We start from the raw sequence: 20,067 nt of genomic DNA, 5'->3' as shown, positions 1-20,067 counted from the left end.
AAATGGTTTTCTTCTTTCTTTTTATCTAAACAGAATTATGGTCTGGTTTCAACGTAGTAAGAACCATTTGTTTTGCAGTTGAAATTATTTATTTGCTTATAATTAGGAAAGAAGAAAGAGGTAAATAATACATAAATATAAATATCTTTTTAAATATACAAGCAATATTGTTTCAAGATTAATGTATAAACTACAATAGTTTAAATTACATGTACAAGAGGTTCATATCAAAGTAAAGAAAGAGCTTAAGGAAAAAAGTGTATATTAACTTTCCAAAGACTGTAATACACATTTCACTGATGACTTTTCATAATATGTCTAATGTAACACAGTGACTCTATTCTCACTAAATTTAGCTCTCAGTGAAGTTTCCATACTATATGATTGGAAAGAGTCTGTTAGCAATGAGATTACAAAAGAATTTGTTTCATAGTAGTCATGAAAATTAATTCTTCAGTTGGAAGGAACAGCAGACGAATAGTTAACACAGGCCTGATATAGTTGAAACTCCCAGAAGGAAATGTATTTTACACACCACAATACATCAGTTACACTGTGCTTAACATTAATCAAGTTTCGAAGTGGAAGATAATCAGACTGTCAATCATATCGCCACTTATTTCCCACAGTAACTGCATGTTAAACAGATATATTTCTGTGTCGCTGGTAACAGAGTACTATGCCTATTCTACAGTAATACCTTCCTCTCTACTGTCACATTCCGGGTGTGTTTATCCACAGAACCAGGCTTAGATGAAGCCTATTATTAGTCAGCTTTAAACTTGGGTTTTCATGAATCAGTGACGTGCAGAACTACTGTTCTCAGTGACGACTGGCCATCCCACTTCCGGGTACAAACGATTCCTCAAATTCCCCATCGGAGCAGCTAATGACCAGGATGGTGGTCCCTGAGCCAAGGCTCTTTCCAGGTTTACCTGAATATTCCCTCCTGAAGCCGGTCTTGATTCCTGTCACAATACAGCATGGCTTATTTATTTTCTATAATATACGCATGATTCATGTATGTAATACTATTTAGTTGTTTATTTGTAAATTAAAAATTTTACAGTAAAAAGTTTTTGTACAGTAAGAGTTTTGTTTTGTAAAGAATTCTGTTCTAGATCCAAAATACAGCAAAAGCAGAAATATTTTGAAATGTTTTTACTATTTAAAATAACTGCTTTCTGTTTGAATATATTTTAAATGAAATTTATTCCTGTGAACAAAGCTTAATTTTCAGCATCATTACTCCAGTCTAGTGTCACATGATCTTTCATATCATTCTTATATGCTGATTAGCTGTTCAAGAAACATTTTTTATTATTATTATCCATATTTAATATTTAACAACTGAGTATTTTTTTTTTCAGGATTCTTTGATGAATAGAAAGATCCAATGATCAACATTGGAAATAAAAAGCTTTTGTTACATTATACACGATACCAAAAGAAATGATAGAAATTAATATTTTGGTTTTCTATTTCAGATAAATGCTTCTGAACTTTCTATTTATCAAAGAAACATGAAACAATTCTACTCAGCTGTTTTAACATAATAATAAATGTTTTTGAGCAGCAAATCAGAATATTAGAATGATTTCTGAAGGATTGTGTGACTGGAGTAATGTTGAAAATTCAGCTTTGAAATCACATGAGTAAATTACATTTAAAAATATATTAAAATAGAAAACAGTTATTTTAAACAGTAAAAACATATCAAAATATTTCTGCTGTACTTTGGATCAAATAAATGCAGGCTTGGTGATCAGAATAGACTACTTTAAAAACATTAAAAATCTTACTGTTCAAAAACTTTTGACTGGTAGTGTATATCTGAATTTATTAAAAAAAGTCTGATGTCTAAAAACTCACATCATCTCTAGTCGTCTGTCTATCCATGTCTTTGTTGTCTGTGCTGAATGTCTGAAATCTAATTTTCTCCATGATAACATCCAGTTTGGATGATATGGTGATCACAGCATTTTCAAGCTGAGCAACTTTGTGAACCAGCCTGGAATGAAAAATCAAAATAACAATATATATAACATAAATAAACATATCAAGTCAGAAATCCACTACAGCATCAGCCTGAAATGTATCTACATCTAAAGCCATGCATACATGAGCAGTGGTAACTGTTAACTTAAACTACACTGAAATCAATTATACATTAATTAAAAACTTGGAAACTGAAAATGTTGCTAAATGTAAAAAAAAAAAAAGATGCTAAATAGAAACATTAAAACATCATAAACAAATACTTTGTTGCCACCACAACCGTTTCTGAGGAACTACATTGTTTGGTGGAAGAATACTGTTTTTATTAATATTACAATTTATTTGCTCTGCTTTATTTTATACCATTTTATAAAAGCAATACGCCCTGTAAAGCCGTGCTTTACAGTGAATTTATAACAGCTAAGAGGGTTTTAGCTGTTATAGCTGTTCACTTTGTGCCTAACAACACCCCTTAGCTGTTATAAATTCACTGTAAATCACGGCTTCTTGGGGCTTATTGCTTTAATAATAAATACTATAATAGAATGTAAGTAAGAGTAAAACAACACTGAGAAACAATGTTTGTAAGCACAAACCTCTGAAAGACCTCTGGATGAACTGTCTTTTCTCTGTGGTCCTCTGCTGATTCAACACTGTTTTCGAGATTACGAAGCTCTTCATTCAGTGCGTCCTAAGAGAAGATTAGAAAATGAATATTAAAAATCTTAATTCCATATTAGATTAATGTCACCATGATAAATGAACTTGCCAAACCAGCCCATGCAGGAAATAAATCAAACAGACCCTTTTTTCCTCCAGCTCTTGTTTCATTCTCTCCTGCTCCTGCTTGTCCAAAGTCTGGTTCCCATCTTGGTCAAATCTGGAGAAAGTGGCTGAGATCTCATGGTCAGCATGACCCATCCTGAAATTCGAGACACACAACCAGAATACATAAATTCTTCCACATCGCTGTTTTACATGAATATGTTAGTGTTTCACCTGAGACTTACTCTTTCAGAGCATCCCTGAAATCTTTAAACTGCAGCTCACTTGAACCCGAATCCAGGGCTTTCTGAACATCAGAGATCTTTTCCTTTTTAAGTTTCAGCTTCATGAAGGTTTTCTCATAACTCTGAAATTAAAGCATAATTTTCCACACGCAAATCACAATAGTGTTGGTTTTTGTGGTGGTTACACAGCTTTTTGAAACATAAGTGTAATAGTGTATGTGTACCTGTTTGATGAGATCTGAAATATGGAACTCATCTTTCTGAGAAGCAAGTTCTGACTTCACCTCAGAGTATGTGTCATTGATGATGGCCAAAAACATGTTCTGTTAAATTCAGTTCATCAGGTTAATTGATAAACAGGCACTTATGATTTAGACCAAACAATTATTTAATCTCATGCATCTGAAGAACTTACCAGTAACACAAAGAAGACAAAGAACACGTAGGAGAAAAAGTATATTGGTCCAAGGACTCTGTTCGCTCTGTCAATGGCATCATAATCGAAATCTCCAAGGATGATTCGAAATTGTGTGAAACTGCAGAGAGGAGAAATAATGGAATTAACATACATTTTCCTAATGCTTCTGACTGACCCAGTAAACACACGCAAATAATAAAAACACCCTTACATGCACTTATTAAATGTGCTGAATGTTTCAACTTCCATTCCAAAGAGCAGGTAACCCAGCTGAGCATATGCAAAGAACACAATGAAGAACATAATGGCGAATCCGAAGATGTCTAATGCACAGCGAGCCAGTGTGGACGTAAGCTGGGTCATCGTCTTATTGAAACTGATGTACTTGAAGATCTGCAAAAATTGAAGCCATTATAATATTAAAATGGGTCACTCTATACATTTGAAACTTAACCTTACAGTTTATACAGTTTGTAAAATATTACCTTAATCCAAGCAAAAAATAAATTGACTGCATTCATGTTGTTGTATTGGGTTTGCCAAAATGCTAGAAACTCAAAATCCGCATAAATGTCAGGTTTTTCTAGAAGGTTTCCGAGTAACTCATCCACTTTGATGGTCCGAAATGCACTGAAGACTATTGCCACCACAGCAAGCTGTTAAAAAAAAGCACGGAGTTACTAGAGTCTGCTCTTGTTTACCAAATTATATGATGATTTGTTGATTATTATGACCAGAATGTTTGATATGATCTGTTTCTCTCCTACCAGTATCACCACTATATCTAGAATGTTCCAGATGCTGTTGAAATGGGAGAGTTTGTGGATTCGGAATTCTAGAATCTCCTCCACAATGTAGTAGAGTATGAAGACACAGAAGACGATCTCACAGCCGACGATGAAGTAATCCCACGTGGTGACGTAACGAATTAGCTTTACTGTACGGATCTGGTAGGATGGAATTGCTCCACCAGTAGCTGGAAATTCAACCACTAATCTAAAGGAAGAAGAAAAGATTTTTTTATTGTTTTATTTAAAAAGAAAATGCAATAAAATAATAAATGACATCAGATTACTATTTTATATTTAATTTTTGTAATTTTTATTTTATTATAATTTTTACATTTTATATTTATTGATTTATTTAAAATATATAAATATAATAATTAAATAATCCTAGGCATTTAGAAATGAAATATTTTTGGTCTGCCTTGTACACTGAAAAGGACAGTTTATGTTAAATAACAGATGTAGACATTTTATTATTATTGGACATGCAGAACAGGAGCAAAACATGTAATGCTTCTGTGATGTTGATTTGGGTCAAGAACCTTATAACGCAGAAGAGATTGATGTTGGCATTGTACGCAGTGAAGTCAATGAAAAGAGCCCGAGTTCCACGATCGAGCCACAGGTTGTCATTGAGGTCCGCCAGGATGGCAGCGCTCTCCTCTTTGGTCTTTGCCAGGTCTTGATAATATCCTGCTCCGCTGTATGTGGCCAGTAACCCCCAGTGATTCGAACCTTTGATCTCTTTTTCTGAGTGGTACTGCCAGCTGAGGAACAATGAGATTATATTTAATGAATAAATACATTTCAACCCCTGACGAGAGAAATATGACTGCTGCTAATCATAAATGTCACTCACGCTGTTCCGTTGATCAGTCCAAACACGCTGTCATCCTCCTTCTTGTCGCTGTACACATCGAAACAGTCCGTGATCTCCTGCTGGAAGTCTTTGTGCACCTTGCAGGAGTTGTTCTTTACCTTGAGCTGTCGAACACGAGGGACTCCTAACAACATGTTCTCATAGTAAATGAAGGATTGATTTCCATTTGGAAGGGGCTCATCATTGTACCACTTTGTCCAGTACAGGCTGTCAAGTAACGGGCCCTCCATGTACTGCAAAGATTAGAGATAAAAATGATAGTCAGAGGGACTGTGATGCTGTTTTGGATCTGTCCTGTGCATAGAAAAACATTTATATATACAAATATTACATGAATTACACAAAATACTAATATTATACATACTATATTATTATATAAACACCTATGTTAAAATAAGACTACTAAATTACAGAATTAGAAATCAGAAATGCAACTATCTGAATTATTTTTTGTTATATTTTATCTCACATAACACATAAGGGATTTTTTATGGTTTTAATTTCTGTTTAGTTAACTATAATAACCACAAATATTAGCCAATATGTCTAGGCAAAGAGAAACATTTATTGTTACATTTATTTGATACTTAAAGTAAGTACATGATTATGTTTTTATGTTTTTTTTTAAATAACCATACTTAAAACTACATAAATATTATGTAAACAATAAAAAACAACAAATTTAAAACATTAAAACACTAATACAAATAATACATTAATTACTTACAATTACTAATATTATACATATTACTATATATTATTATATATTATACATGCACATATATTAAAATTTGACTACTAAATTACAGTCAGAAATGCAACTAGCTGATTTAAAAAATTTTATATTTTTGTATTTTATTTCACATAATGTTTTTTAATGGTTTTAATTTCTGTTTAATTTTTTGTTAACCATAATAATCACAATATTAGCTAATATGTCCAGGCAAAGACTTTTTCATATTTGATAAGATATGATTTGATAGACTATATTTAATATTTGAAAAGGTGTGATTTCATATGATTGTTTTATGTTTTTAATACTAAATAAACACTTAAAACCACATAAATATTATGTAAACAATATAAAACAATAAATTAAATACATTTCCATTTTTTTGTGCATTTTTTGTCATTTTAATTAGTTTTTATGGTATATATATATATATATATATATATTATATACATATAAATTAGAATCAGTGATGCTGCTAGCAGCAGTTTTTAAATTTTATTTTACATAAAAAATAAGGGATTTAATTATGGTTTTAATTTCTGTTTTAGTTTTAGTTACAATAATTAAAATAACCACAAATATTAGCCAATATGTTTAGGCAAAGACCGATGTATTATTAAATTTATTTCATACTTAAAGTATGTATATGATTATGTTTTCTTAATACTAAATAAACATACTTAAAACTACATAAATATTATGTAAACAATATAAAACAACTAATTTAAGACATTAAAACACTAATATAAATATAACCTGAATTACATAAAATTTGTTTAATACTAAAATAAGTATATTTAAAACATGAAATATGAATTATTAATGAATTACATAAAAAATGCATCAACAATATTATCAACATCCGAAATGTGGAATTCGTGTTGGAAGAAATTGTGCTTTAAAAAATTGTCAGGAAAAGACAAACATTTATTATTAAAATGATGTAATACTTCTATAGATAAATATACTTTAAATTCACATCTGAAAAGCAGTTAAACTTACTGTCCAGACATCATTCATGGTGCCAATGGAGGAAAAGCTGATTCCACTTGCACCCGGTAAATTCACGAAGAGATCTGTCATAGCTTTGGTGTAATAGTAGGTGGCGCTGCTGGTCATGCCATAGGTCACTGCATGAGAACAGGATTATAATCAGTCAACAATCACATCACTTATTGAACTTTGCACAGACGTGCTACACCATTCACTGTCGCACAGATAAAGGACATCAATTCATTCAAGTTTCATCCATTAGCAGTGCTCACGTCATGAAAGCTGCAGAGGGTTATTTGTTTGAGCACACAAATAGCCCCCTTGAACAATGTGACTCCAGCACAGACAAAGCCGCAATTGCCTGACCTGAGCTCTTATCAGCAGGGCCCCGCTTGTGTTCCTTTCAGGCCTAATTTTCCCCTGAACAATGCAGTGTTTTAACGCAGGGGGAGCAGAGGACATTTTATAACAACCACTTAGACTGATATACATCTCACATCATAATAGAGCACGGTATAATGAAAAGCCATGGGATTACATGCAGTACAATCAAAAAGACAAAAGAGCAAGATAATAACACTTTAACAGTTTTACATTTATAAATGCTAATGTTTTTAATGGAAATAAGAGATCTATCTGACCTTAATATTCACAGTTTTATATTTATCCATTGTCAGTTAATCCATAAAGTGGTTTCAAACTCCGAACAGCTGTTTGTGCAAAAGGTAACCATTTATTTACATCATTCAGACAGGGAGAATAGGTCTATAAATACATAATACAATCAACATAATACTTACACAAGCACAAATCCACTAGGAAAACAATATAGATGAGAAGTTCTTTGAGATTTGCTTTGACATTGAGCTCGGGATTTTCCTTTGTGTCCTTTCTTAGCGCAGTTCCCCACAGTCCTACCAAACCAAAACACAAAACAAAAGCACTTTTATAATATATTTATTTACTTATTTATTGGTCATTAACCTTAAAAAATAATGTATAAGTGTATTTAAATTTTAAAATATTACAGCTTAACATACAAAATATTTCACTTTATTTATTTTAAATTATTAATACAATATTAGGAACACTTAGACACTTGTAATTTGTGTTGGGAAAAAAAATAACATTGAAATAATTAAATATAGTAATGTAATATTGTAATATGAAATAACAACAATAATAAAATATTACAGCTTACAAATTTCAAGCTTAAGCAAATCCAGAAACATATAATGGAAAACAGCCAAATGCATGGTTCGCCCTTACCTTTGACAGCTCTTAAAAGAAAGGAGCAGCATCCAGACGACTTCTGTTCTGTAGGGTTGGTTCGCACTTTATCCTCAGCCAAATAAGGGTTAGGCATAGTCATTTGGTTCATGTTCTCCAAAGAGGTGTGGAACATGGGCTGAGGGTTGTAGACAGTGCTGATGGGGCGTCTGATGGGTGCAGGAGAGCCACTGTAGGCCTGATTCACCCAGCCTCCTTTCCCAAAGTTTTCCATCTCGCACGCCACTGTGCTGCCGAGCTGATTCTCTGCGCGGTTATTGAGGTGATGCATTGTGGTCAGTGGAGAGGTGGACTTAACAGCAATTGCTCTAGTGCGGCTTTTGGCTTGAGGAGAATCTCCACCTGTATTTATATCTTTCCCGTTGAATCCTCTAGAATAGAGCTGAGCGGTGCTTCTGTGAAAGGAGGGGCTTGTCTTTTGTTCACGGATCCATTAAAAACACAATCCTGCCATTAAGGAAACTGAGACACAAGCTAGAGATTCTAGAATATTGTTATAGACAATACAGAGCTAATCTGAATTTGCGTCACGTTGTTATAGACGTGCTGAAACAGAGTTGAATACTTTCGTAATAAGAATGCACAGAAATGGTAATTATTACCAGAATTAAATTATTAGCTGTTATTTGTCATTGTGCTAGATGGAAAACAAATGCTTGAAATATTACCTGAAAATATTTACTTTGCATTTAGACAGCAGTAGCTGTTTACTATGGAAGACAGGTTATGGCACTGAAAATAAGGTTATTGTGACTTTTTTATCTCACAATTCTGAATAGTTTTTTCCTCAAAATTGCATGATACAAACTTGCATTTCTGATTTTATTCTTCTCAAAATTGTGACATAAACACAATTGCGAGAAATAAAGTCAGAATTGTGAGATAAAAACATGAAATACCTTTTTTCTCACAAATGCGAGTTTGTATCTCGCAATTCTGCCTTTTTCACGCAATTCTTGTTTATTTTTCTCTGAAATGTGAGATATAAATTCGCAATTGTGAGTTATGAAGTCAAATATTGAGCGGACAATGTTCCGACTGTTCTCAGAATTGTGAGTTTGTATCTCATAAATCTGACTTAGGCCTAATAACTAGCAGTTGCATGTTAAAAAGTCAGAATTGTGAAATACATACTTGCAGTTTATTTGTCATAGAGTGTTTTCGTGACGTGTCATCAGTCGGCCATATTGGCGCCGCTGAACCGAACAAAACTTGCATATTTTGCTGATTTTTGCCGCTGAAAATGGTCATTTATTGTCATGTTTTGGGCTGTAATAATCAATCGGACCGGAAAAAACATTTGGAGTACTATAGACTGACAAAAGTTATAACAAATCAAGGAGAAGTGTGCAAAAAACTGTCTGAGGAACAAAAGGTTGTTTGTAGTTGGACAAACTGAACCAGGATTTCCAGAGCAAGAATCTTGACAACATTCATGTTTGTTCTTATCATTTCAAGTTGAAAATAACCCCCTTCAAAATTTTGGGAACCCTTGGTTCTTAATACTGTGTGTGGTTACCTGGATGATGAAACTTGAATGATGATATACTATAAACTGAGCACTGTTCTTCAGAAAAATCCTCCAGGTCCGGCAGATTCTTCAGTTTTTCAGCATCTTTTGCATGTTTGAACCCTTTTCAGCAGTGACTGTATGGTTTTTCACACTAAGGACAACTGAGGAACTCAAACACAACTATTAAAAAAGATTCAAGCATTCACTGATGCTCCAAAAGGAAACACAATGCATTAAGAGCCGGGGGGGGTGAAAACTTTTGAACAGGATGTCCAAATTTTTCTTATTTTGTTGAAATATCTTCTTTTTTTTTTTTTTTTCATTTAGCACTGTCCTTCAGAAGCAACAAAACATACTTGCTTGTTTCTTGGAAGACATGTACAATTTACCTTGATCTTCAAATTCAAAAAGTTTTCAAATAAGCAAAAAAACCTCAAAAGAAAACTGAAGAATCTGCAGGACCTGCAGGATTTTTCTGAAGAACAGTGCTCAGTTTAAAACAAGGGACTCATGAACAACCATCACAAAACAAAAAAACAGTCGTAGATCATCGAGGAAACCACACACAGTATTAAGAACCAAGGGTTCCCAAACTTTTGAAAGGGGTTATTTACTAACTAACTAAATAAAATATATACTAAATAAAAACCACAGGCATTTTGATCTCTTTTATTTTGTTAAAATTATTCACGTTTTCACAGATTCTGCAAGGGGTACCCAAACTTTTGCATAAAACTGTATTTTACTTAGCATTGGAATATAAGAAATATATAAGAATTTAAATAAAATGTCATTTTTTATTTAAAATATCTGCATAGAGACAAGGACAAGAACTATTATTTAAACATGCGTTCATTGCAAATACGGGAGATCATATTTTATCCCAACAAAGCTGCAGTTTATATATAAAAAAATGCATATTTGTAAAAAAAACATCCCCTAGCACCCCCCTGTGGCACCTCAGGAGTTTATAAATGGCATGCAACCAGGGGACCTGTAGCCTATTCGAGCACCATGGACTTGTTTCATCATTCAAACGTTAATATTTGTGACATTTAATATGATTGCACGATGAAGGATTTTTGTAGAAAATAAAATGAACAATGTCTTGACCTCAAGCGGCCTATATTAGAAACAAAGTGCAAGGAAGTGCCTTTGACTGAGATTAGTTGATAGTGATCATGACATGATGATTGGTCATAATGACAGCTGAAGCTAAACGGATTAAGATGGGTGTATCTAGCTTCATGTACACGCTTTCGCCCGAGCTCTGGTCGTTCACGCCTCATTAGCTCTGAAAAGACACGTTATACACAGTCATTAGACAGCGAAGAGTTTAATCTCCTCTGTAAATTAGGAGTGGCTATGAGGACGGCCCTAGTCAAGTTTGAGCCACTCTGTCGGAAAATATACGTTTTTATTGTCTTCTCTACCCCTGGTAATCTTAAACTCTTGACTATGAGACCTTCTGTTGGTTTATAATATGAGCCCAAATAAAATGATTGAAATATTTAAAACTGGCTTTGTAAACAACGCATGGGACACACAATTCAACCGTGACGTCATTCAGTCCTTTAAACATTATTTATGGCTACCTTCACTGAACTGACAGCAGAGTCATTTGTTTGGTGCTGTCTTATCTTGGGACACAGAGGTCTTCACCGAAATGTGTTTATCTGTCCAGTGTACGAACCTGAGAGATTTGGGCCTTTAAACATTTTTTAATAGCAAATCTGCTTTAAAATGAACGAAAATGTGTGCATGTTATTAAAAGTAGCATAAATAGCAAATAAAATGTCTACAGATAAACATATATAGAGGATAGAGGATTTATAGAGTGTTTATATCTCATATACAAATAACAGTACAGTAATACTTAAGTAACACACTTCTCTCTATATTTATACCCTTCAAAGGTTTTTATTTTTATATTTTACAGTAGAATTTCATATTAAAATTACATTTTAGTTTTTTTTTAAAGAATGAATGAAATGATTATTGTATCTTTAAAAAAAAAAGAAATTAAATGTTTTTAAAATGAAGTAAAAAAAAACTGATACAAAAGTCTTTGATTTGAGTGTTTATTTTTGTACTGATTAACAGAACTAGAAACATTTTTTTTAACATCAGAGGATGAACTACAGCTCAAAACTACTTTTAAAACATTGTATATTTATAAGACAGAAATTCTTCTTATTATAAGCCTTCCATATTGTTTCTTATTCATTGAGTTTAGCACCAAAAAATAATAAATAAATAAATAAAGGTCAACAATTCAGGATTTCATTTTGGCAAAATAAGATCTGTGTATTTCTTTTTTTGTGCGTGTGTTTTTCAGCTTTCGCTTAGCTGAGCACACACTTTACACAAAGTTTTGATACAAAGGAACGAAAAATTCAAACATCTCACTTAAAGACTCATTGACAAATGTGATTTTATCGAGTCATCATTTACAATTGCTCAGAAAAACAACAATTATACTTTTTTTGCAACAATTAAAGCTACTCCTAGAATGAGTCAGACTCTATTAAAGCTAATCATTTGATTTCCAGAACCAAAAACATAAAATATTACACAGTAATACAAACATATTTACTGACTCCTGTATCCGTGTTAAGAAAGATACAAGTGAACGCACCATTGCTTATCAGTCAGTGAGAGCTTAGAGGCTTTCGTAGTGGTAGGAGAAGGAAGAGTGCATACAGTCATTTTCCACAGGCGAGTTATAGCGCATAAAGCAAGAATAGGTCTCCGTCTGTAGGCCGTCAAACTGTAGATCCAGCCAGTCTTTCTGAGGAGCTACGTGTCTGCTGGCATCAGTCAGAATTCGGTTGAGGGCCATAATGTAGCTCAGGGCCATCTGCAGTGTTTCATATTTGGAGAGCTTCTTGTCCTGACCCCATTGTGGAACCACTTTGCGGAGGCGGTCGAATGCGGTGTTCAGACCCTGCATCCTCTTCCTTTCTCGAGCGTTGGCCGCCATCCTCCGCCGCATGGCGCTCTCAAACTTCTCTGGGTCTCTGGAGTCCGACTCCGACCCTGAATCCGCACAGCTCGGTCTGCGGGGCTTCATGACTCCTGGGCCAAAGGTCTTCACAAGTCTTGAATTCACAAGTCTACGAATTTCCTCAGAAGAAATGTTCTTCTTGTTGTCCGTCTAGTGAAGTAAATCCAGATAGCGGTGCGGTCCTTGAGGCTTCTGCTCTGCCATAAGAGTGGCTGATGCTTATATAGAGTATTAACAGGTGGCAGCAGGTGGAGCCCCACCCTTACTGCTCCATCCAAACATCCATTATTATTAATGAAACACACATATCCAACAGCAGGACTAGTGCACTCGAACTAGCTCCCCAGCCCAACCCCCATTAACTCAAACTTTAATGACATTCCAATTAACTTTGGCTGGTCTATCACTGAAACCATGCGTTACAAACATAGATAACTTACCATCTGGCCAGGGCCACTGCATCCACCAGGGGTGGATGACAAGGACCATTACCTAATTAAAAGTGCATGCATCTTTAAGCAAACATGACATCTTTGCATCTCTTCGACAAGAACATTGTTTGTAAGTAATTGCCTGTATAGAATCCATTTGATTTTGCCTTGAACATTTATTTTTATATGTTATGAAGCCTTTAACCTTTTAATAAAATCATAAATATGAATTAATATTGTAATATTTTCCCTATGTATACAATGTTCTGTATGTTAGTTGGATTTAATAGTAATATTATGATAGATAGATAGATAGATAGATAGATAGATAGATAGATAGATAGATAGATAGTAATTTAATTTGTATTACATTTCATTATATTTAATTAATATATGTATATTTCTATACTATAAATAAATAATTTGTGTTAGATGTATTAAATACTAACATTAATGGTCATATTAAATTAACATTTATTTTTATGCATTTAGCAAAAGCATAATATTATATTGTGTAAATGGAATATTTAATTTAATATTAAATTATAATACAAATAAATTAAAACAAACTAAAGGTTTAAATGAATATAATAAAAAGGTATTATAATATATATAATAGTGCTGTCAAATCAAGATTAATCACATCCAAAATAAAATTGTTTATGTTTACATAATATATTTATATGTATATATAAATATATACACATACATGTATATATTGAAGAAATATGTACACACACACACACACACACACATATATATATGTAGATAAATGTGTGTGTGTGTGTGTGTGTGTGTGTATTTATATGTACATTGTACATTTATATGTATTAATACAAATATATTTTGTAAAAACAAACTTTATTTTGGATGTGATTAATCGTGATTAATCGATATGACATCACTTATAAACGTTTGGTAACACTTTACGATAAGGTGTCATTTGTTAACACAAGTTAATGTATTAACTAACATGAATGAAGAATAAGCAAAGCATTTATTACAGTATTTATTAATCTTTTTTAATGTTAGTTGATGAAAATACAGTCATTCATTGTTCTAGTTAGTTCACAGTGCATTAACTAATGTTAACAAACACAACTTGTGATTTTTGTAATGCATTAGTAAATGCTGAAACTAACATTAACCAAGATTATTAAATGCTGTAGAAATATTGTTCATTCTTAGTTCAAGGTAGTTAACTAATAAACCTTATTATGAAATGTTACCAAAATATATATAATAGTGCTGTCAAGTCGACTAATCATGATTAATGGCAACCAAATATACATAGTACACACATGTAAACACAAACTTTTATTCTGGACGTGATTAACCGCGATTAATCGACTTGACAGCACTAATATATTAACATTTATATATAAACCTGTAAAAATGAGGTTTCTAGTAGACCTGATTATAAACTACTGAAGTAAACCGATGAAAACACCATATGAAAAACATTTCTAGGACAATAAATAATTGATTTAAGTGTCTCAGTGGGACTGAGACAGACAGAAGACTTCGACAAGCTGTCCATCTCAATCTGTTCAATGCAAATCAAATAAAACGGGTAGATTTAGACACAGTTTCACCCAGAAGCCTGTTGAACAATAAATTCATCTTCATTGCTACTTTCAGTGGTTCAGTGGGAAGATTTTCTCTCTAATTAATATTATATATATATATATATATATATATATATATATATATATATACATATAATAAATGTACTATATATATAGTAAAATAATTATATAAATATTTTCATACAAGCAAAAAATTGTACTCTAAATACATATATCAGTACATCAGTTTTGTGTACAAAAGATCTTGTACATAATTCATGTCCCAGCTGACTGTTGCTCAAGCCATATAAGCTCATGCTGTCAGGTCATTTTGCATTGGACAAGTAATTTTGCTGTTCAATTGGGCATATAAGCCCAATCCACTGGTTTGATTTCATTGATTGCAGATTGGCATGGCTGGCCAGCTGCTGCTTGTCTTGTTTAAAGGGCTTGGTCCAGACATGTAGAACAGCCTTGTTTTTCACTCATTCACATGATGGGCTTGTCTGGAGTCGGAGGCTGCCCTATGCAAAAAGGCCATATGTTACAAGCTAGTCCTGTAACTTTGAGCAGATTAAAGATTTACTCAGTCTTGAAGAGGGGAAAGTGAGATGTCTGTTATCAGTTTAACAGCTTAAGCTAGGATTTAGTAAATCTGATTTTCATTTAAAGCGTGAAGCAGTTGCCATTGATTCCAGAGGAGAAAATGTTCTTAAAATTTCAATGTGTAATCCTCCAAACACAAGGAAAAGTGACAATCTATTAAATTCCTACTTAACATGTCACACTGACAGCCAAACAGAGAATGAGTGTGAATCAATACTGCTGATGAAAACTACTATTATTAATTTCATCAGTATGTTCTTTCAAAATGTATCTGTTTGACATTATGACCTCTGAGCTATGAGTATAATCTGTGTTCATTTAAATATACATAACATATCAAACCATTGAAAAGAAGGCTTCTATTTGGAGAACGGTCTGAGGTTTGCCGACTTCAATTGCAAACATTTAAAGATATTTTTATCAAATTTCTAGAAAAATCACATTGACCAATGAGGTCATTTAGAAAAGTGAGGCATATTGTGTAAACACTGACCCCCATAGAAGATGTGAATTTAACCCCCCACCCCACCAACACCATCAAAACAGGGCATCTGGTGAGATGAGGCTAGTCACTGTAATTAGGTCAAGCAAGGTGCTTGGAATTTCATGCCTATTTGAACCCTTTTTCCCTTCTGGTTATGTTTAATCTTAACTGGTCAATGAAGCAACGTCTTATTGTAGTTAGTCAATTAAACAAAAGAATCAATTTATATGAAATTATTATTATTTATGGAATCATATGTACATGTTTTCTTTTTTTCTATTAGTATTGTATATCTATTTTGATACAATGCACATATTAACAGATTTAAATAAGCTTAGTACAAAGAAATTACACATTCTTGGCAAATCAGTATGCCAATATGCTGTTGGAGCTTAAGATGGGAAACAACACATTTTCAGATTTCATAAAATGCAAAAAAGGCCAAAAACTGTTGCTTTAGCAGCAATGTTTAATCATAACAGTTTTATAGACTTCTAGTTGTTGTTGCTTTTACTTTGTTTAACATTTCAGATATCAAATCGCTTTTTTTTTTTAGTCTGAGACAGTTATGCACAGCATAATAATAACAGCAAAGAACCTGTAGGAAAAAAAAGATTTGCATCACTTTTGTTATTAAACAAAATGGACACAGTTAATAATTTATCATTATTGTCATAAATAATCAAAGAAGCAACTGTAGCTGTGCTTGGTTAAAAAATGTGTATGGGCAATTTCACAGAATTGGTTCAAAGCATCTTGAAAGGGAAAAAAGTGTCATTTTTCACAAATTTTATTTGCTGCAGACTGTATAATATCCAAGGTACATATTTCTAGTAACTGTGCAGTTAATTCTCATATTGTATTTTCAGAAAGTTTTGGAATATTCCTCCTCTCCCCAAATGCGTCACTACCGAAACACAATAATATATAATTTAATAAGAAGGGTATATTGACCTATTAAGATTTTGCTTACATCGTCCATGTAAATATATATATATTTTTTTCTATTTTATTAAAAAGATTTTTAAGAGGTAAATTTTAACAATATTTCAAGTATGATTTATGAAATTTGTTGTATTTTGAATCCAGTTTTCTTTGAAAAAGGCAAAAGGTTGATCATACTGTTAAGTTAAGGATTCATCAGTTTGAATATACATTGAACCAAAAATTCATACATTCATACATTGGATCCTAACATCTTAGTTGATAATTCAGTACACTTTATTTCTGACAAAACATCCCATGTTTTGGTCGTGACTGGACATTTTCAGTAGTGTCAGTAATGCTTCGGTAGAGACCACATGGCATTACAAAATTTTAACTCACATACTAAAATACTAAATTTGCATAACTATACAAAAATGTTGTTTATTTCCCCCAAATAAAGGATTATGGGACAATTTTATGGGATAACACCCCAAAAAAACAAAGCTGTCACTACCGAAACTTTACCAAATGTTTAGCTCGTGATTAAATTGTGGTAGTGACAATTTTAGATACTTTTGACCCTAGCTCAAAGATGCTAATCAGCACATGGTTAGCTAGCACAGTTCTGAACAGTGATACACATATAAACAATAAATTATATGGAATAACTCTCAAAAAAGTGTGTTTGATTATAAAAAAAATGGTGTTTGGCAGTGACATTCTTTAAAGTTACACACAGAATTATTTCCTGCTCATAAATGTAGGGGTGTAGTTAAAATCAGTCTCGGACTAAAACATGCACTGTTTCGGTAGTGACATGAAAATGTGGGACACTTCAAAAAATGCAAAAATTATTTCAATATCATTTTCATTAGTTAAATGAAAAATTTAAGGATTAGGGTTCGGGACAGCCACCTCCCAAATGCAAGTACCCACTAGATGATGATTTTATATATATTAAGCTTACTGAAATTTTAAATATTATCGATACTCCATAGATAATAAAAGGATCTTAGTAAACATCTAAGATTTGAATACTTAAATGCTTTTAAATGTGTTTTTGGTTGTGGGACGGCAGTTTGCACCAATTCTGTAGAATGGCCAATATATCATTTATAATTTTTATGTGTGTGTGTGTGTGTGTGTGTGTGGCTACTTACAAATTATTTTCATCCTTATTTTGCAGCTACTGCCTTCTTTTTCTTCGGTTTCAGTTTGAAGTACAGAAAAATGACAGCAATGCCAGCATAGGTGGCCAGAACACACTGGAAACAAAACATATTTGAAGTATGTTATGTATGCTAGCAGTGATATACAAAATAACTGGACTTTGTTTTCAGACCACCACTACATGCAGTAGTTTACAGATTTTAAACTTGTTAGTTTAAAAAAAAAGCAATTTCCAGAAAAGAGTTTTACTATATGGGGGATAATGTTATAGAACATACAGCTGTATTGATAAACGGCAATGCAGTAATTAATAAATACTCACATTCCTTCTTCCTGTAATGGTGTATGAATTAAAATATTTGGCAATCCCTGTAAACTGGTGTTGGCTCCCAGCATCATGGCCCCCCATGGTCCTGCTCTCAGATAAAAACGCAAGTTCCTTCCTCTACATTTTCATCTGATTTGATCCTTCTCATTATTTATGCATCCCAATCTTTTTATAATAAAGATTGGGATGCAGCAGTAGCGCCGATAGAGAGGTTTGAGATTACTGCATCTCATTGGCTCAAGACACTCATCTTAATTCAATCCATGTTAAGACACATCTAAAATATCTACACTTTATTTAGATTTAATACATATTCACTTCAGTAGAAATACTGGATTAGCGATTAGGTCTTACCTAAAATATGAACGTGTTATGCTGCAGTCTTTGTTTATATTGCTTTATGATAAATATCGCCATCTGTTGTTCATATAAAAAAAACATGCAAACTAAATAAAAGTCACTATATTAAACATTAGGATCTTCCTCAAACAATAGCTGCTTTGTTTTACGTTTGTTTTGGATGATATTGATAAGTAATACAAATTTACCAGTTTTTACCAGAAACAGTAACTTTTCTTTTTTGAGTACAGTAACTGTTTTCATGTTAAATGTTTGTGACAAGAGTAAAAAGTAGATCGTTTTGTGGTTTTGTAGATCGCATAATCGTTTGTGGTTATTTTAAAGGTTAAAACAATTTTTTTTTAAATTTCTCATCACTTTTGTTCATTGGTTTCTTATGAAAATAAACACAAACAAAGATTTAAACTTCCGTCTGCCTTTTCTCCCCTAAATATTTCCATTTTTCCTTTTTTATTTATTTATTTTTGCTTTAGAAACTTGATAAAGGTTCCTTGACTGAATATTAGGCTACATACATGATTCTTTCCTCCAGGTGGCGCTAAGTTTACTCTTTTCAGCGTTTGTGAAGGCATTTTCGCTGCTTTTAAATGTAAAACGTCCTAAGCAAATGAAAACGAGTAATGTAAGAGTCAAGAGTAATGTACGCCTAAGAATACACCCAAGTACACCGTCTACTACTCAAGGTAATTTGTTTTCATTTGCTTTAATTCATTTTACTACACAAACAAGATCTAATTTGATTATTCAGTGAAGTACACTCCTTCATTTCCTCCTTGATGAGATAAAAATTCCCTCATAAGTATTTATGCAGAGATGAGACGTCTCTATTTTAAATATGCACAGGCAATCAGAGGGACTTGAAGTTTGAGTTTGAGCACTAGAAAGTGAAGCCTCTGTGTTTCACAGCCGTGTGAGTCACTGCGGTTAGCTAGTGTAAATCATAGCATTGTAAATACATGCCAACGTGTGTTGACAGTTCATAAAGTAAAGCCAGCAATTATGCATATAAAATGCTAATATCTTGACAAGCCAGTCTTGTGTACATCACTTATCACGTTTAGCCTGGAAAGCGTCAGACGTCCTTAAAGGGTTACTCCACCCCAAAATGAACATTTTGTTTAATCACTTACCCCCATGTCGTTCCAAACCCGTAAAAGCTTCGTTCATCTTCGGAAAACAATTTAAGATATTTTGAATGAAAACCGGGAGGCTTGTGACTGTTTCATTGGCTGCCAGGTAACGTTAAATACCACTGTCAAGACCCAGAAAAGTATGAAAGACATCGTCAAAATAGTCCATCTGCCTTCAATCTGAATTTTATGAAGCGACGAGAATACTTTTTGTACGCAAAGAAAAAACAAGAACGATTTTATTCAAGAATTCGTCTCCTCCGCGTCAGCGTAGCGGCATTTTTGAGAGTATCCGCTGGACGCAAGCTGCGTACGCCGGAAACGCAGCCTGCATCCCAATGTGAATACTATCCACCCTAAATTCTATGCGATACTAGTAAGTTTCAATACTATTTAGGGCAGATAGGATAGGGTGGATAGTATGCACACTGGA

The 20,067-nt window shown here is 33.1% G+C and overlaps 3 protein-coding genes across 3 annotated transcripts; all 3 read right to left on the bottom strand.

Annotated features, from left to right (window-relative positions):
* Positions 1 to 444: 444 nt before the first annotated feature.
* On the bottom strand, positions 445 to 8,415 carry pkd2l1 (polycystic kidney disease 2-like 1). Its single transcript, XM_051126408.1, has 15 exons — positions 8,090 to 8,415; positions 7,621 to 7,734; positions 6,830 to 6,957; positions 5,074 to 5,327; positions 4,757 to 4,981; positions 4,194 to 4,422; positions 3,912 to 4,082; positions 3,638 to 3,819; positions 3,424 to 3,544; positions 3,233 to 3,331; positions 3,009 to 3,130; positions 2,803 to 2,920; positions 2,595 to 2,689; positions 1,873 to 2,011; positions 445 to 968 (listed from the first exon to the last, which is right to left on the bottom strand). The coding sequence occupies exons 1-15, from the start codon at positions 8,379 to 8,381 to the stop codon at positions 798 to 800; spliced, it is 2,460 nt and encodes an 819-aa protein (XP_050982365.1). The 5' UTR covers positions 8,382 to 8,415; the 3' UTR covers positions 445 to 797.
* Positions 8,416 to 11,833: 3,418 nt separating this feature from the next.
* On the bottom strand, positions 11,834 to 12,847 carry atoh7 (atonal bHLH transcription factor 7). The gene has a single exon (XM_051126645.1). It carries the CDS (start codon positions 12,694 to 12,696, stop codon positions 12,286 to 12,288), a length of 411 nt encoding a protein of 136 aa, XP_050982602.1. The 5' UTR covers positions 12,697 to 12,847; the 3' UTR covers positions 11,834 to 12,285.
* Positions 12,848 to 16,222: 3,375 nt separating this feature from the next.
* Positions 16,223 to 18,672, bottom strand: LOC127175599 (ATP synthase membrane subunit K, mitochondrial). Its single transcript, XM_051126753.1, has 4 exons — positions 18,499 to 18,672; positions 18,139 to 18,229; positions 17,807 to 17,911; positions 16,223 to 16,317 (listed from the first exon to the last, which is right to left on the bottom strand). Exons 2-3 carry the CDS (start codon positions 18,223 to 18,225, stop codon positions 17,822 to 17,824), a joined length of 177 nt encoding a protein of 58 aa, XP_050982710.1. The 5' UTR covers positions 18,226 to 18,229; positions 18,499 to 18,672; the 3' UTR covers positions 16,223 to 16,317; positions 17,807 to 17,821.
* Positions 18,673 to 20,067: the final 1,395 nt, after the last annotated feature.

This window comes from Labeo rohita, chromosome 13, assembly GCF_022985175.1.
Source record: "Labeo rohita strain BAU-BD-2019 chromosome 13, IGBB_LRoh.1.0, whole genome shotgun sequence".
NCBI lineage: Eukaryota > Metazoa > Chordata > Actinopteri > Cypriniformes > Cyprinidae > Labeo > Labeo rohita.
This window is presented reverse-complemented; position numbering and strand designations above follow the sequence as displayed.

Coding starts and splice junctions, on each gene's coding strand:
- atoh7 (XM_051126645.1), bottom strand. CDS start 12,696: ATGAAGCCCCGCAGACCGAGCTGTGCGGATTCAGGGTCGGAGTCGGAC.
- pkd2l1 (XM_051126408.1), bottom strand. CDS start 8,381: ATGCATCACCTCAATAACCGCGCAGAGAATCAGCTCGGCAGCACAGTG. Junction 3,545..3,637: donor AGCACATTTAATAAGTGCAT/GTAAGGGTGTTT, acceptor TCCTCTCTGCAG/TTTCACACAATTTCGAATCA. Junction 3,332..3,423: donor TTGTCTTCTTTGTGTTACTG/GTAAGTTCTTCA, acceptor TGAATTTAACAG/AACATGTTTTTGGCCATCAT.
- LOC127175599 (XM_051126753.1), bottom strand. CDS start 18,225: ATGGGGGGCCATGATGCTGGGAGCCAACACCAGTTTACAGGGATTGCC. Junction 17,912..18,138: donor CCATTACAGGAAGAAGGAAT/GTGAGTATTTAT, acceptor TTTTGTTTCCAG/TGTGTTCTGGCCACCTATGC.